Source organism: Mytilus galloprovincialis, chromosome 7 (genome assembly GCF_965363235.1).
Source record: "Mytilus galloprovincialis chromosome 7, xbMytGall1.hap1.1, whole genome shotgun sequence".
Lineage (NCBI taxonomy): Eukaryota > Metazoa > Mollusca > Bivalvia > Mytilida > Mytilidae > Mytilus > Mytilus galloprovincialis.
Window position 1 is genome coordinate 83,373,572 of NC_134844.1, and position 18,617 is coordinate 83,392,188.

The 18,617-nt window shown below is 31.3% G+C and overlaps 1 protein-coding gene and 1 long non-coding RNA gene across 3 annotated transcripts in view; one reads left to right on the forward strand and one right to left on the reverse strand.

The window, feature by feature from the left end:
* The window catches only part of LOC143083833 (lipoxygenase homology domain-containing protein 1-like), a 69,499-nt gene extending 52,793 nt beyond the window's left edge, over positions 1-16,706 (forward strand). Inside the window, exons 39-49 of the mRNA XM_076260214.1 lie at positions 461-650; positions 1,223-1,383; positions 2,795-2,881; positions 3,310-3,433; positions 3,869-4,099; positions 5,128-5,307; positions 5,893-6,028; positions 6,408-6,575; positions 10,636-10,751; positions 11,207-11,398; positions 11,794-16,706. Of these exons, the coding sequence (XP_076116329.1) occupies positions 461-650; positions 1,223-1,383; positions 2,795-2,881; positions 3,310-3,433; positions 3,869-4,099; positions 5,128-5,307; positions 5,893-6,028; positions 6,408-6,575; positions 10,636-10,751; positions 11,207-11,398; positions 11,794-11,975 (1,767 nt within the window). The 3' untranslated portion in view covers positions 11,976-16,706. The remainder of the gene's footprint in view (positions 1-460; positions 651-1,222; positions 1,384-2,794; positions 2,882-3,309; positions 3,434-3,868; positions 4,100-5,127; positions 5,308-5,892; positions 6,029-6,407; positions 6,576-10,635; positions 10,752-11,206; positions 11,399-11,793) is intronic.
* On the reverse strand, positions 7,612-9,392 carry LOC143083834 (uncharacterized). Of its 2 annotated transcripts, none has more exons than XR_012980894.1 (3): positions 9,200-9,392; positions 8,583-8,650; positions 7,612-7,821 (listed from the first exon to the last, which is right to left on the reverse strand). It is a non-coding gene; the product is annotated as an uncharacterized LOC143083834 (long non-coding RNA). The 2 variants fall into 2 exon arrangements; XR_012980893.1 differs by having other exon boundaries at positions 9,169-9,392.
* Positions 16,707-18,617: the final 1,911 nt, after the last annotated feature.

Consider the following 18,617-nt stretch of genomic DNA (forward strand, 5'->3'; position numbering starts at 1 on the left):
CATCCCATGAATATTACTCGTCACATTTTTCTCAGGAACTACAATAGATTTCAGATTCATCACTCAACAACTTCCTGTTTACCGAACACTTACATATTTTACACTATTAAAATTAGCGTATCATCAGTGAGCCAGTTTCACTTGTTTATTCATGTTTTGTGTTTTATGTACTCTGATATTTTTCAGCTATGAGAAAACAAACCTGAACCATTATTTTTGTCTTTCAAATTTCTGTTAGTCATTTCTTAAAATATGCGTTTCTGTAAGGTATTAGGACTAATATGGAAAATTTGATGCAATAATGTGTAAATACTTAAATAAAGGATCTTTTTGTTGTGGTTGTTAGACACGTCAGACAAAATGGAATTTTACCTGTCTAATTGTTAATTGTGTTTACTAGTTGAATTGACAGGTCATGTTAGGGTAATTTCACCTGTTTAATTGTGGTTGTTATTGACAGGTTGGACATGACGGAACAGCTCCTGGTACAGGATGGTTTGTTAAATCAGTGGTAATAGATATACCTTCTAAAGGCAAACATTACCTGTTTAACTGTGGAACCTGGCTAGCCAGAGACAAGAGTGATGGCAAGACAGAGAGAACGTTTACTCTGGACGACGGAGTCAGTACAATTACCTCATATAAGCCGAGTAAGTCAACGCAATAAATATTCTGATTATTGGTATTGATGATTTTATCAAAAGTTATATTTCAATTTTCAGAGAGATTGTTTTTGTGACAGCATGTAATGAAGTTTAAGTTGTGGAAAGATTCCCTGATGAGATTCACATTAGGCCTCTTGTTGGTAATTTTGTTTAACCAAATGTAAAAATTCTTTTATTCTATGAACAAATATAATGAAATTAGTAAATCATATCATGGGTTGGAATTAATGTATTTATAGATTATTGTTGATCATCTCAACGAGATTGATTTTCTCGCTTGAGCCAGGACGGCGAAAGCGAGAAAGGCAATCGAGTTGAGATGACCAATGATAATCTGTATATCGCTATTTTACCTATGACAACATCAATTTCATGTCAATTTCGTTAGCAATGCCACGTGCCTGCTTAGTTTCTAGCGATAATTTTTCCATCTCAAGCCAGTAGCATGATATGAAAATTATCACAAATAAAGATCAAAGGAAAAATGCACAAAATAGCGATAACCATAATTATCTGTTGTAAAATTTATTATAAATGTTTTCCTGTTTTTCTTGCAGTGATACCTTATGAATGTACAGTTATAACTGGTGATCGTGAGAAAGCTGGTACCGACATGCAGATCACATTAACTTTATTTGGTACCAGTGGAACTTCCTCTCCCTTAATTCTTGATAAGACTGGGAACAGATTTGAGCGAGGCAGTGAAGATTTGATCAAGGTTTGTTATCAACATTATAAAAAGTGTTTGGAATGTGAAATTCCTGTGCAAACTGATAATTGATAGCAGAATACAGGTGCTTGAACTGGTGGTGAGGAGTTATTACACTCCTTTCCACTTGCTACAGACACATCACACACTTTTTCAGGCAAAACATTTTATAATATAAAAAAGAAGATGTGGTATGATTGCCAATGAGACAACTATCCACAAAAGACCAAAATGACACAGACATTAACAACTATAGGTCACCGTATGGCCTTCAACAATGAGCAAAGCCCATACCGCATAGTGAGCTATAAAAGGCCCCGATAAGACAATGTAATATAATTCAAACGAGAAAACTAACGGCCTTATTTATGTAAAAAAAAACATGAACAAAAAACAAATATGTAACACATAAACAAACGACAACCACTGAATTACAGGCTTGTAAAATATCTGAAAGATCATAGGGCTTTATTTAAGTCCCAAAGAAGCTGACAAAACTTAAAAAGCAGAAAGATACTGTGGCTTCATTATTATTTGTTGGATACCAATTTTTGTTGGTTTCGTAGGTAGAGATGAACTATGAATTAAAATGTTCAACTAATAGCATATTTTTAATAGGCTCTGTATACAGTGAGTGGCAAAACAACGAAAACAAATATCCATGTTTTCAGCAAACCACGAAAATTGATAACCACGAAAATAACTGAATCCTCAGTACTATATAATTTGAAACTTTAGTTTAAACATATTTATTTATAGTGGATTGGAAAACAAGTTTTGCAACTTATATTAATCTCTTTCCACTTTGCGGGTGCGAGTGCTGCCTTGAAGCGGCATTAGCCTACTCTTTTTCAAAATCTACAAGGGTGTCTTTAACGTGCAAGAGATATGACTCTCTCTTAACAAGGGTCAGCCATTTATCGTCCCCTTCCGACAGACTATCATCGTTTCCTCAAGACCATACTCGCAGATGGTGTCAAGGGAGAGCCGAAAAATTGAATTCCTGAAATTTTCATCCCAAACTTTAATACTGATCAACTTTTATTTTCTTTTTTATGTTATTGTTCAAAAGATTATCAAAAAGAAATAAATTTTGATGAACACAAAATAAAATCCTTAAAACTTGTACCCCTTCTCCCATTATGTGATATAAATTTGTGCCTTGTAAATTATTCAGACAATTCAGGGATACAGTTGGAATTTACCATACACCACAGCAAGTCTTTATACAATAAAGAGATAATTATTATGTTATACTAATGTGATACTGTTACCATTATATTTGTATGCATGTAAACAGTGTTGAAGAATATTGGTAAACAGCAATTTTATAGTAGCCTTTGTGTTGATTTTCATTTTTATAGTGATTCTCCAATGTTACATGCTCATCTGTTTAAGAATGAAACTTTTTTTTTAACAGCTTGATATAGAAGATGTTGGCCCATTGAAGAAATTGAGAGTAGAGACAAGCGGCAAAGGAAGTAGAGCATCATGGTACTTAGAAAAGGTTAGTACTTGTTGTACAGTTTATTTTCGATCTATGAGTTAGACTGTCCCTCTGGTATCTTTGGTCCCTCTTTTTTAATATTCCCAGGAAAGAAAAAGAATAGAATGAAGCTAAGGAAAAGAGAAAAAAAAATCTTCAAGGAAAATGCTCTTTTTATACATTTCTATTTAAAAATCCAAAATCAAATTTTGTTTTATATTGGTGGAGATGTAATGTTTTAAATATTTTATGTAAATAGCTGGGTCTATAATGCCTTATTACATACAGTCTTGATGAAAATATGAATAACATCTATATTAGTACAAAATGCTCAAATGTTACTTTTAAATTTTATTTTTCTTCCTCAAAATTTAACAGGACAAAACGTTTGTTTTCTTTTATTTATATAACTGCTTTATTTTGAAACAATCTATCCTTTCTTTTAACAGATTGCGTTGTTTAACATGAAAACTGGAGAAAAGACTAATTTTATTCATGATGATTGGCTCAGTAAAGATAAAGGTTATTCTAAAGATCTTCCTGCTAAGATAAAGGGAAAAGAGGCACTAGACAGTAAGTACAATAGATAAACAGATGATATTGATCGCTTTACTCTATGGTCACACATTAGAACCAGAGCAGACTTTCATGTTTTAAGTTGTACATATTTTGTTTAACTTGTGCTATTTTAATGTAATAATTAAGTTATAAATTTGATAAATAAAAGTGGAAAAATTAAAATTTTGAGAGATTGGTTTATAGTGAAATAAGGATTTTGTAAACCTTGGGGAAAAGATTGATTGTTGTTTGTTTATTGTTCAGTGGCATATATTTCATGTTAGGGACCCCAAAAAAAGAAAAAAAGGAGAGGAAAGTTATCCTGTGCTACAATTGAATGTCTATTGAAAAGCAAAAGAACTGATTATGAATCCAAAGAAAATGCAGTATTTTTATGACCAACCTAGGGGCATTATGTTTTTCTTATTGTTATTATTGTAATAATTTCAGAAACCTCCTATAAGATAAGTGTGAAGACTTCCAATGTACGAGGGGCAGGAACAGACGCTAATGTCTATGTTATTTTATTTGGTGCCAATGGTGATACTGGTCAGTTACATCTGGACAAATCAGAGACGTTCAAAGATCCCTTTGAGAATGACCAGGTTGATGTGTTCACATTTAAAGATATGCTGAGTGTAGGAGAAATGTCAAAGTGCAGAGTCTGGCATGATAACAAAGGTGATATATTGATACAAGTTATTTTTAATTACATTTAACCAGCATTTTGTCAGTTTTTATGGCCCCGCAACAAAGTTGTCGGTGCCATATAGTTATCCTGGTCCGAAATTCCGTCATTTCGTCATTCCGCAACAAACGATTATACAGAGTTTTTTTCTAAACGCCTTCAGATATTGGGCTGATTTTTTGGTATTTTAGTTACCCATGATGAGTTACAGATCAAGTTTAAGTTTTGTTCTGCTCCACTAATTTTTGCCGAAATTAAGGGCTTTGGACTTTGAGAAATTGTTGAAAATCACAGTTATACAGATTTTTTTCTAAACGCATTCAGATATTGGGCTGATTTTTTGGTACTTTAGTTACCCATGATGAGTTACAGATCAAGTTTAAGTTTTGTACTGCTCCACTAATTTTTGCCAAAATTAGGGGCTTTGGACTTTGAGAAATTGTTGAAAATCACAGTTATATGGATTTTTTTTCTAAATGCCTTCAGATATTTGGCTGATTTTTGGTATGTGAGTTGACCATGATGAGTTACAGATCAAGTTTTAGTTTCGTGTCTTTTTGCTGAAATTACGGGCTTTGTACTTTTATAAATTATTGAAAATCATAGTTATACAGATTTTTTTTCTATCGTCCAATTTTTTGGGACGGGGCCATTCGTGTCGCTTTGACACATCTAGTTTTAACCTACCTGCCTAATAGAATAAAAAATGAAAAAATATACATTTATTATATGAAAATCCAAAAATTGATGTTGTAAGAAAAATGTTGTTGAAAGTATTTTTCTGCAATAATAAAACTATCAGAAAGGGGCTAGTCATTCAAATAGTAAATTACAACCTGTTAATAGTATACTAAATGTGATATACATTTTCTGTGCAAATTTTGGCTATTAATGGAAATTTTGGATAGAAAAAAAAACCCCGAAAAATTTGTATGTTATTATCTTAACCTTTATAAATATATCATTTGGTTAAATATTCTATATTATTTTTGAATGTGAAAAATTTAATGTTTTTTTTCAGGACTCGGTGCAGCCTGGCATTTAGCCAATATAGAGGTAGAAGATCTAAAGACAAAGAAGGTTTATAAATTTCACTGTGATAAATGGCTGTCAACAAAGGAAGATGACAAACAGATTGTAAGGGAGCTAACTTGTGGTACATCATCAACACCACGATCTCCGGGAAATAAAGAGGTCATCAGTAAGTTATCATATGAACTAGGGGTGGTGTGTAAATAGAAAGTTCTTATGCTTCAAGGCAAAGTAAGAGAAAAGTAGAAAAAATTTAGAATTAGTTTTTACAAAGGTCACAAAAGAAAAAGTTAAAAATAATCTGATAAAATGGTCAAAACCAGGAAATAAAATCACTAAGAAACTATATGCAAACAAAAGATAACATTGCAGGGTTTGTAGAGAAGAGGCATTCTAGAATTTACAAATGAGTCTGAAAAGATGCCACAGGAAAACTCCACAACTCCTTGCACTATCAATACATTAGTATTTTCGTTGGATACCAATTTTTCGTGGATTTTGAGGGTACAGGTTAACCACAAATTTTAATGTTCAAAGAATTGAAAATTTTCCTTTGGCTTGTATGCAGACTTTGGCAAAACTGTGAAACTAACTATCCTCAAAAGTGTCGTTTTTCCTCTTCCCGCCAAAAATTGGTACTCACGAAACAAATGAATCCACAGTTTTTCAAATTTATATAAAAAAAAATACAATTACATAAAACATGATATAAAGTGTGTAAAGAATTCTGACTCTATTTCCTACCATTTTTCAGATTATGAATTAGAAGTGGAGACCTCTGGTGTTGACGAGGCTGGAACAATGCATCATGGTTGGATTGTTATTGATGGTGAAAGAGGAACAAAGAAATACAAAATGCACAACAGTAAAGTTGACAAAAAATTACGCAGGTTAGTTGGAGACATAATTTTCCATAATTTTTTCAGCAGAAGTAAAAAAAAAACATAATAAGTACCATTTAAATTTTATTTGTGATACACATATTACAAAGACAAATATATTTTTCTTAACCATAAAAAAAGAAGATGTGGTATGGTTACCAATGAGACAACTCTCAACAAGAGACCAAATGACACATACATTTACAACTACAGGTCATTGTAGGCCTTCAACAATGAATAAAACCCATACAGTATTTTTATGTTCCCTGCATTGAAGGGTGTACATTGGTTGTAGTGTAAGGTTTTTTTTTAACGCAATGCCTAATTCTTTTATATTGTATAGAAAACAATGTTAAAAATGTAATGATTGTAATATGAATTATTTCAGAGGTACAACCAACACATTTACCTTTTCCTGTAAACCTCTGGGTAAACTAAAGTCTGTAACAGTGGGTGCCTGTGAGAGAGAGGATATACCTGTAGGTAATGCCAATGGCAAGGAGGCTCAATGGCTATGTAAGAAGTTAAGCATCACTGATACCATCTCTGGAGACAAGTAAGTCCGTTGTTAATTTTGCTATTTGGTTGTGTATAGGAACTTTTTTCAGATACGTGTAAGAATGGGGTTTACCCATAGGCTAGACATGCAAGTTAGTATAGGTGACAAAGTTAGATTATAAATGATCTCTTTTCCATTCAATTTTATGGAGGATGTGTTTCTTATGACAAACAGTTTTTTCAACTTAAATCCTAAAATAAATAACAGGAAGGAGAATCAATTTTTGAAACTCATGTTGATTTTTTTTTATCAAGAAATTTTAAATTAAGCAACCATCCATCCAGTCTACCAAATAGAAGTTCAAATTATGGTGAAGGAATAGATATTTCAGTTACAATATAGGAAACAACTTACAGAGAAAATTAAGTTTGCAGCATCACAAAACTATTACTGTTCAGGAGTAAATTTGAAAATCAAAAAAATGATATTTTTAGCTCACCAGGCCCAAAGGGCCAAGTGAGCTATTCTCATCACTTGGCATCCGGCATTGTCCAGTGTCGTCGTCCGTCTTCGTTAACTTTTACAAAAATCTTCTCCTCTGAAACTACTGGGCCAAATTTTACCAAACTTGGCCACAATCGTCATTGGGGTATCTAGTTTAAAAAATGTGTCCGGTGAACAAGCCAACCAACCAAGATGGCTGCCATGGCTAAAAATAGAACATAGGGGTAAAATGTAGATTTTGGCTTATAACTGGGTACAGATGCGCATTAGTTTTTCCATAGGACGTAATGGTAACGTTTTCTTCTGTTGCTCAGTCCATATCGTTAACTTGGATATGTGTGATGGCTCGTTTGGAAGCTGAGACATTTTGACATATGTGGTTAAATTTTCGGGGTACGAAGTGAGATTACTTTTTCCGTAAATTAGCAAACCCCGAGTATCCTTTTGTGGTGCGGCTCCACATGGTAAATAATCCCATTTTTAACACAAAAAGTTCTTTGAAAATTTAATACTTTGAACACATTTAATAGCTCCATAGATTTTACACATTTATTCTGTGTTCCCCTACTTTCTAAATTAACTCAAATGGTTAAGCTCAGTCACTTGTTTATCATAGAAAAGTGTCAAATATCACTACACAGAGAATTTTTGTTTACACGTGACTTTTGAGTTCCTCATTTCAAGGCGCATTAGGGATCTTGTCCCATATTGAAATCCATACTTCTGATTTTTCCAAATATTTTTATGTGATCTTCATCGGTATAACATTCTGAATAAATCTGTGTATTTTTGTCCATTTCTGAAAAAAAATAAAGTTGTTTTAGCACTATAAGGCAATGACACTTTTGTCGCTATATTCATTTATTTTGAATACAATGAGTATGTATAAGTAATTTCTTCCAGAATACCTTCACTAGTCAAAACAAGGACAAAACTTCTGATTATAACCTCTTATTACAATACACAGACCCTGTTAAAGCATTCTACAAAATTTTCTTGTGCCTTAAAGTGCATTTTGACAGAGAAATTATGCAAAAATGAAGGTTGTATAAAAAAAACAACACCAAAATAATTATTCTTACTAGTGGAAATCTGGTATTTAATACTGTTAAAACCACTCTAAACTACTTGGAAATCATCCATATCATATAATTAGAGTACAATATAGTGCAAATTTTCAAAACTTGTCCTTTCACATAATTCTATTTGAGAAAAAAATGTTTTTTACGTGTATTTCAGTGAAAACCTTTTATCAGTGAGAAATCCACAAGAGGTCTTAACGGAAACATTGTGACATCACATGTATAATGGCGTCATTAAATAACGACAGATCAAAGTAGTGCTAAATATAGTTTGCAGTGTTACATGAGAAACAGTTGCCGCAAGATTTAACTAGAAATATTGAGTCGTAACGATCTGTAACTAAGCCTTTTCATTTAATACCAAGACCATAGCAACAGTTTTCATATTAGCATATTTTTAACATACCGACTGTAATTTCAATTGCATAAATATCATAAAAAACAATTTAGAGCTTGCCTAATAAAACAAAATGCTTACCAGTTATTCAGGACTTTTTAAAACCTCTAGTTTGCCATCTCAGGTTGAAAATAATGATACGTCTGGAACTGAAATAAGACAAAAAAAAATACTCAGGCTTTGTTATCATTTGATTTAAATACATAAGTATTATTGAGAGAGAAAAATCTTATTCTTGAAAGTTTAATCACAAAGAAAGACAAATGCTTCTCCCTTGTGGCTTAGCCACCTTCATTTAAACCTTTTGTATTAGAAGCAATGGGTAGTAGCTAACTAGCTTAATAATTGAATAGGTGCAGAAATATTGTTTTCAAAAAAGTTTGACCCTCCCCCTTTTTCAGTGCTGAGAAATGACAATATCTTTTGTTTTGCTCATGTGCATTAAAAATAATAATTCATGATTTTCTTAAAGCATGTAAATGTTTTTTCTGTTTTTTATGCATATGATATCTACTGACCAGGGGTCAAATCATTGGTTAAAAACACATGCGATGATGTATCTCACTTTACTCGTATGAAGTGTGTTATCTCCCTTGATTATCAGGTATTCCTGTAGACCAGAGTGATAATTACATAACAAAGACTATATTGTGTCATGTTTACTTACAATTTAATAATATTTAAAAGTTATTTCTTGCCTTTTCAATGTAGCAAACAAATTCCTTTCGGATCTCTCGGAAGTAAACAAAGTTATGATTGTGCCTAAAAAAAGTGTTCAGCCCCGTGCCAGTAATGTATTTTAAAAGCGAAAATTTCCTTGAGTTTTTGCTGATCTTTATCAATAATATTTATCTTAAACCATTTATGATAACTAGGTATAAATAAAAAAATACTAACTATCATTTTCGGTGGTGTACAGGTGAAATCATCCATAAATCAGTCCGACAACTTCTGGAATTGAGCTTCTAAATTGGGTACAGATGCGCATTAGTTTTTCCATAGGCCGTAATGGTAACGTTTTCTTCTGTTGCTCAGTCCATATCGTTAACTTGGATATGTGTGATGGCTCGTTTGGAAGCTGAGACATTTTGACATATGTGGTTAAATTTTCGGGGTACGAAGTGAGATTACTTTTTCCGTAAATTAGCAAACCCCGAGTATCCTTTTGTGGTGCGGCTCCTCATGGTAAATAATCCCATTTTTAACACAAAAAGTTCTTTGAAAATTTAATACTTTGAACACATTTAATAGCTCCATAGATTTTACACATTTATTCTGTGTTCCCCTACTTTTTAAATTAACTCAAATGGTTAAGCTCAGTCACTTGTTTATCATAGAAAAGTGTCAAATATCACTACACAGAGAATTTTTGTTTACACGTGACTTTTGAGTTCCTCATTTCAAGGCGCATTAGGGATCTTGTCCCAACTCTGAAACCAAAGCATTAAGAACAAATCTGACAGGAAGTGAAATTGTTGATCAGGTTGAGATCTATCTGCCCAGGAATTTTCAGATGAATAGGATAACCGGTTGTTAGGTTGCTGCCCCTGAATTGGTAATTTTAAGGAAATTTTGCTGTTTTTTGTTATTATCTTGAATATTATTATAGATAGAGATAAACTGTAAATCAACATGACGAAAATGGTCAATTGACCCCTAAGGAGTTATTGCCCTTCATAGTCAATTTTTAACAATTTTCATAAACTTTGTAGATTTTCACTAACATTTTCCACTGAAACTACTGGGTCAAGTTCATTATAGATAGAGATAATTGTAAGCAGCAAGAATGTTTAGTAAAGTAAGATCTACAAACACATCACCATCACCAAAACACAATTTTGTCATGAATCCATCTGTGTCCTTTGTTTAATATTCACATAGACCAAGGTGAGCGACATAGGCTCTTTAGAGCCTCTAGTTTTAAAATATGGAGAAATTTTTCGAAACAAAAATAGTTTACATTGTAAGCGAATTGAGTATAACAAGGGTGCTTTAATTCTGCATATAATTTGTGTGTTGATTGATAATTTCTTTGTAGAGTTATTGCCTGTTGTAACTCAGACAGGAGAAGACCATGCAAACTTTTGTATTTAATCTTTAATTTTTATTGAATGTTTCATTATCTTTTTTACAGGTATGTTTTCTCAGTAAATGCATGGTTACCAATATCTGAAGAGGCATATGACCTTGCAGATGGAAAAAAGGTCAAGGTCAAAGCAGTAGAGAAAGGTCACATAGCTGTTGTAAGAAGTAAGTAAACAATAGTTAATATAGTTTTTCCTTACAATGGAGGATATCTTCATTACGATCATATAAAAGAAAAAGGTTCATATATAGAAAAAAAGAAAGTAATCAAAAAATTATATGGAATTTTTGGATTTAAAAAAAAGGTTTGAACATAACTTGGAGAGTTGAATCATCATTTTTTTCTAAATCCCATTCTCTCCTGATTTTTTAAAATGGTCAAAATTTCTTGTGGTTTTAAGCAAATACCATAAAGCGGGGTGCAAATTTAAAACAGCACATGCAAAGGTATTGATAAAAATTTTAAAATCTACCAAAATAATAACTCAAAATATTTTGTAAACCTTATTCAATGAAAATAGCAAAATTTTACACCCGAGAAAAATAACCCTTTATAGGGTATTATTATTAAGATAAATGAGTTTTAGTTTAAATTATTAAATCAATAATATTTTTTGTAGACTTGGCTGCCATTAAGTATGAAGTTATAGTGTACACTGGTGACGTGTCTGGAGCTGGAACTAATGCTAATGTCTTTATAACATTGTTTGGAGAACACGGAGATAGTGGCAAACGTCCTCTTAAACAAAGTTTCCGTAATCTGTTCGAGAAAAACCAGGTGGATAAATTTACATTAGAATGTCTCGATTTAGGTAAGTGAAAAAGTTACTGCAGTCAAACAAAGATTTGCTTTTGATTCTAGTCACACATTTGTGACATTTTAATTAGCAAACTCATAGCTTCTTTGTATATGGCATCAACTTTCCAGTCATGTGATATATTTTCACTTACTTTAATAATCTACCCTTTGTTTCACAGAAATTTGTAACCCTACAAAACACCAAGTAGGAAAGTTTAATCCACAAAACAAGTTCAAAGAATTCTTTTTAATTTTTGATCTGAATAAAAATATTCAGCAAAGTTAAAGCAATTAATGACACAACAGTCAATGTTATTCATTTTATTTCACAAAAAAAATATCCCAGTCACTTAAGCCCAGACAAAAGTCATTTATGCTTCTACACTATTTTTAATTTTATTTTTACAGGTGAATTGATAAAAGTCCGAGTTGAGCATGACAATTCTGGTTTCCGTCCTGGCTGGTTCCTGGAGAAGGTAGAAGTAGTAAACCAGGGCACAAGTGCTACGTCTGAATTCCAATGTCATCGATGGTTTGACAAAGATAAAGATGATGGACAAATTGTTAGAGATATTTTAGTGGCTAGCTGATAGATTTATTTACAACTAATTTTTTAATGAATTTCTTTAATATATCTTTGCAAAAAAAATCTCTACTTGTATTGACTTGACTCAAAAATATAAGGAACATGATATTTTCAATTACTGAACCGAGATTCATACAGATCCATTTTATTCAGAAACCATGACATTTTTAAAAGCTTTAAAACTAAGAAATAATTTACAAATGACAACATTATTTGAGCTTTTTACTCAGGGACAAACTTGTGGACTTGAAGAAGAAAAACATTCAACAATTCAATTTTGTTGCTGTTGCAATAAAGACAAATATTGTTGACGATGTTGTCCGCTTTCTACTGTTAATAATGTGACAATATTTTATTTGATAAAGTTGTCACTTATTGACCAATTTTTATAGTTGTTCCAGTGGTCTGCGGTCAAGTTTTTCTTTTATGAATAATAACAAACATACAAAAATGATTTACATAGCTGTTTACATAAACGATGACGCAAATTTTTAGTCAAGTCAAAATGCTGAATGTAAATTTTACATGAATAAATTTCCTATAATACATTTGAAATCAAATGTTTCGATTTAAAATCAAATATATTTTGTTAAAATTTGCATGATAACAAGAAGAAAGATTTATTATGTGATCTGAACTAATTCTTTTATTCATAAAAGCAAAGCATTTCTGTGTATTGTAATATTTAAGTTTTATTGTGCCTGTCTCAAGTTTTATTAAAGCCTTTCTATTTTGAGGGATTTATCTTTTTTAACATTTTATATTTACATTTTTACTAATGATTTTAATCTACAAGAAATTGTGATATCTGATATATATGTACAATCACTTTGTTGCTTTATGGTGTAGTATTGTAAATATTATATATGTATTATATTGTTATTTATTGCCTTTCAATCATCTGCTTGTTTTGTATATACATGTACTTGGAAAATACTAGCTTATAATTATCATTCTATGTGAATAATGGAATACCCAGAATATAACAGATTTTTACAGAGAAAGAATATGCCTAGAAAATAGTTTTGTAATGGTCTTTATTTATTTATTTAAATGTTATACTGTAAACCAACTAATTTGGGCTGATACTTTATTTTGTTCTGGGCCCTTTCCAGTGTTCTCCCCAGGCCCTTAAAGGACCACGGGCCCGCGATGTATAATTTTCTACCGCGGTGGTATCGTTCTTGCCGCGATGTATAATTTTTCTCCGTGATGCTAAAGTTTTCGGTAAAAAAATTGTATCAAAATCGGTAAAGTTTCAGATGACTTCAACTTTCAGTGAGGATTAAAATTTTACATGAAAATTGACCAGTTCTAACCAGTTTAATCCAGTATTGACAAGTAGATTGTTTACACCACGTGATCGATTTACCTGTTGAGGTTAACCTTGATGATTGGATTTAATCGATGTACATGATTCTCTTGTGTTTTAATTAATTAAGAGATCATATTTTTAATAACAGACTTGTAATAGGGGACAAGCAGACATTTGTTAATGAACTCTATTACGCCAGTCTTTAGTCAAAATAATTTGCCTGTTAGAAATTAATTGTGGAGTTACTTCCCCTGATTTTGCTTATTACAAATAAATGCTCCTCACATATAATTTCTCATTGAAAATTAAAATAAAGTACAAATTGAATGCAAAATTATATTAGAATGTTACATTAAGGATAAAAACTTTCGTAGAACATACCAACAAAAATGTTTTGCAAATTATTTTAGAGAATCATACCTTTATTGATACACAGACTTTTATATCAAATCGGTAGTAATTTTCAAATTCTAATGCCTAAATTTAATAGGAATATAAATTTTAAAATTACTTTCATATTTGAAATAAAATATTTTAACTATATATAAATAATTTAAAGTAAAAACTAATATGCATAAGAAAATAAATTAATTTGTTGTTAATTTTTAATTTACTGAAGATTCTGTATCAAAAATTAATCTTGTTCAAAGTTCATTGTTATGGTCAAATCTAACATGGGGAATGTGTAGTGTAACTACAAGTATTGGGACAAAATGGCTTGATCAAAATATAAGAAGTGACTTTAGTTTAAAGACTAATTGTGCTTTCTTTTCTTTTTCAAAGATATTAAAGTATACAAACTGTTTTATTGATTTACTTTTTCTACCAATAATGTTCTGACCCAAAGTCCATACAACACAGTACCATAGTAAACAAAACAAAGGCAAAAAGGTAATGACAAAAACTAACAAGAAAAAAATAAGCGACACAACGCGACACACAATATTGTAAAATTCATTTCGTCACGCGTTACCCTGGTGCTATCCAAAAATCCTGGGGAGAACACTGCTTTCCAGACGACCTTGCTGCAATTCATTGAGGCTATTTTCTAAAAAAATTTAATGTATTTGTGTCAGCAATTTATTTTAAAAATTATCTGACTTTCCTGATGTATTTGCATAAAGAAGATCTAAATGTTAGATATGTGTCATGCTTTATCTTTGCATTATTTTCCTATTCACAAAAATTCAGTGTTTGCAAAAATTAGATGGTTTACAGTTATATACTAATTTGATACTGTTAAGAAAGTGAATTCTGATTGGACAGTATAGTATCTGTTCCTTCTCCAGATAAAATTTTTGAGACTTGGCTTTATTTCAAGAAGTCAAACAGATTTTTCCACTGCTTTAACTATAATCCATCTTGAACGAGGCTACTGTTTTTAGTCAGTAGCTGTATAAAAACCATGACACATAGCGACACAAACATTGCTTTAGCAAGATTGCCAAGAAGGAAAATATTTCAGTAGAATATCTTAGTGCTTGCTTTGTATATTATCATGGCTAATTAAAAACATGTAAATTGAAAATTAATGAGGAGCAAGATTTCAAACAGAAGAAAATTAGGGCAGCAGAAGTTTTATTTGTCCAGTTTTTAAATATTTGTATATAACAATTGTATATAATTATAATCTCTGTAATATATTATTTATATTTTTTATTGTACATTTCAGACAGTGAGGAATAATTTAAAAAAAATCATATAATATTAATCTAGTCATAGGTAATAATTAATCTTATTTCTCTGGAGTCTGGATATCAGAAATCATGACTAAAGCTTTATATAGAAGAGAAAAGTTAAGGCCTACCAAATAATTTTCCTCAGATACAAAACAAAAGATTGAAAACATTGATGATCGTTAAGATTTTATTGATTTTTGGAACTTTTTATGCAGTGGGCATTTAGTTTTTTTACATGCAAGTTCTAAATTTTAATAAATATATTTAATAAACTGAAGTGTTCCGTAAAGGAATCTGACCAAAAACCGATTGCTTATGGCCTAAGTCAACTCATTGTTTCATTGACACACATATCCTGTTCAGATCATTCAATAATAGTTATCAAATAAGTGCTTGATTTTGAAATTATTGTGCTTTTTGCATAGCCATAATTTTTTCTCTTTATTAAGTGGAAAATTCATGACAAAATCATTGAAAATTAATGTTTTAGTTGAGAAGGTTAATAACTGCATTTAAAGTGCCATGTTAACACGTTTTAGTACAGTTATGATTTAAAAACAAAGGAATCCCTCCTTGTATCAGATGTTGGAATGAGTCCCTAACAAAAGAATCCCTCCTTGTATCATATGTTGGGAATGAGTCCCTAACAAAAGAATCCCTCCTTGTATTATATGTTGGAATGAGTCCCTAACAAAAGAATTCCTCTTTGTATCAGATGTTGGCAATGAGTCCCTAACAAAAGAATCCCTCCTTGTATCAGATGTTAGGAATGAGTCCCTAACAAAAGAATCCCTCCTTGTATCAGATGTTGGCAATGAGTCCCCCCTAACAAAAGGTTTTGTTTGCCTATTATAATATGTTTTATTGGTGTACAGAAATGAATGATGGTTATTTGCATATTTAAGACTGTGATATATAAATGTATGTTGATTAAAAATGTTATCTATTATTATTCCATTTTTAGCCCATTAAGAACTAGTGACCTATACTTTTATACCCTACTTTAGAGTTTACCACTGCAATTAATCATAAATAAGTTGAATACATGGTATAATTGTTGTAATTTGTACATGTTTCCGTCCTTTAAAATGTTTTCTAGTTATGATACACATTACTATGGCTGAATGGTAAGCAAGCGGTTTGTTATGATCAAATGTAACTTAATTGTCCTAGTATTTTACTTCCTCTTTAAAAGAGATTATTCAACCAAAAATGGCATCTACCGTATCACCTTGTGCACTTCATTTGAAAAATTTCAATTATGAAACAGAATAATGACCTCACATATTTTTCATAAATTTTACTAAATAGTTATTAATACAGTTTAGGTATAATTTCTGTTAAGCAAAGCTGGTAAATTAAAAGTAATATTCAGATGGTTTTCAATATATTTTTATTTTTTTTTTACCATAGAATCATTCCAGTAATAATGATATATAATAATTCTGCTGTTTTACATGAATTCTGTACTTTACTTAGTATGTTATTGCAATTCTTAGATTTATGAGATGTGCAGAAGTTGACTGTATGCAGTTAAAACTATTTATGTTGCTACTTTCATTCCCATATTGTCTTATTTCAGATTTTTTATATATTTTACAATCATTTAATTTAGATTCCGTCATTTTTTATCCAATTTTGAGTAAATAAAAGCTAGGAGTACTCAAATGTTATTTAAAATGTTGATATAAACTATGTTATAGTTAAACTAGAAAAATAAAAAAATAAAAAAAATTATAAAGTTTGTTTATTTAGGTCTGTACGGCATGAGAGTTCCCCATATCCTTTCAGTGGCAAAACTTCTTCTTGTACCCTCTCTGTCACAGAAGGGAGAAATATGGTTAACTTTAATTTTGCCAACTGTTTTGACACACTGATGACACAGCCAGTTTTGACGAACCAGGTTTTTTTAGTAGATAGATAAGTTTGTTTCTCTTCTTGTACATTTGTTCCTATTTTTAGTACACTTTTAATGTCTGTTCTGTGTGAACCCCAGCTGGGGAAAACCAAAAAGTATATTTTTGCTGCTTTTCTGCTAAGCATCTAGCTTTAAGGATTAAGAGTGAAGACTTGTTGCTCCTGGATAAAACAAACTGTGTCTTAGTAGGGTAACATGTCTTTCTACAGACTGTTAAAACTTGTGAACTAGCATGTGAAAAATCAGCCTGAGAATGTCAATCAAGTACTAAGCAAGGTAAATGTTCATATAGTAGTAACATGTTCTCATCCTGAATATGCTTTTATTTGTAGCCATCCATTATCATCTGTGCTGTGTGCTGCCTTCTGATATCTGATTCAAATTATTTTAGTTTATCCTAATTTCTGTTTGCCTCAATCAGTTGAATGATTGAAACATGATAAATTTTTTATGAGAACAAATTTCCAATTTACACTGTGTGGAAATGTGCAGAGGGAAGGTTTCATACCAAATCTTCCTGATTTTGTTTCAGGTTTTTTGGTGAACTAGATCATAGTTTTACATAAAATGTATGATTTTTATATCCCGCTTAGGGGCACGTTTTTCGGTCTATGTGTCTTTTCATTCATTTGTTCGTCCATCTCTCTGTCCCACTTCAAGGTTAAAAGGTTTTGGTCAAGATAGTTTTTGATCAAATTGAAACTTAGTACACATGTTCTCTATGATATAATTTTTCTAATTTAAATGCAAAATTAGAGTTTTGAACCCCATTTCACTATCCACTGAACATAGAAAATGATAGTGCAAGTGGGGCATCCATGAACTTCTGACACAATTCTTGTTTTAATGTGAAATACCATTTAAAATCACAAACATTCACAAATGATCAGATATAAGAACATGAAAGCAATAGGAGGATATACAAACAAATGAACACTTTCATGGAGGAGAATATACAAAAAGGAACACTTACAAATAGGAGGATGAATAAACAAAGGAACACTTACATACAGGAGGATATACAAACAAAGGAACACTTACATACAGGAGGATATACAAACAAAGGAACACTAACACACAGAAATGACATACAAACAAAGGAACTCTTACATATAGGAGAATATACAAACAAAGGAACACTAACACACAGAAATGATATACAAACAAGGGAACACTAGTATATAGGATATACAAACAAAAGGAACACTAACATACAGAAAGTATATACAAACAAGAGAACACTTGCATATAGGATAAACAAACAGGAACACTGACATATTGGAGGATAAACAAACAAAGGAACACTGATATACAGAAAGGATATACAAACAAGGGAACACTCGCATGAAGAATAAACAAACAAAGGAACACTGACATATTGGAGGATATACAAACAAAGGGACACTAACATATAGGAGGAAAAACAAATAAAGGGATGCCAACATATAGGAAGAAAAACAATCAAAGGGACGCTAACATATAGGAGGATATACAAACAAAGAAGCAATAGCATAAAGGAGGACTTACAAACAAAGGGACACTGATACATAGAAGGATAAACAAACAAGGACCACTAACATGTAGTAGGACATATAAACAAGGAACACTTACATATAGGAGGATATACAAACAAAGGAACACTTAGATGTATGAGGATATACAAACAAAGAAACACTAACATGTAGGAAGATATACAAACAAAGGAACTCTATATACAGAAAAATAGGATATACA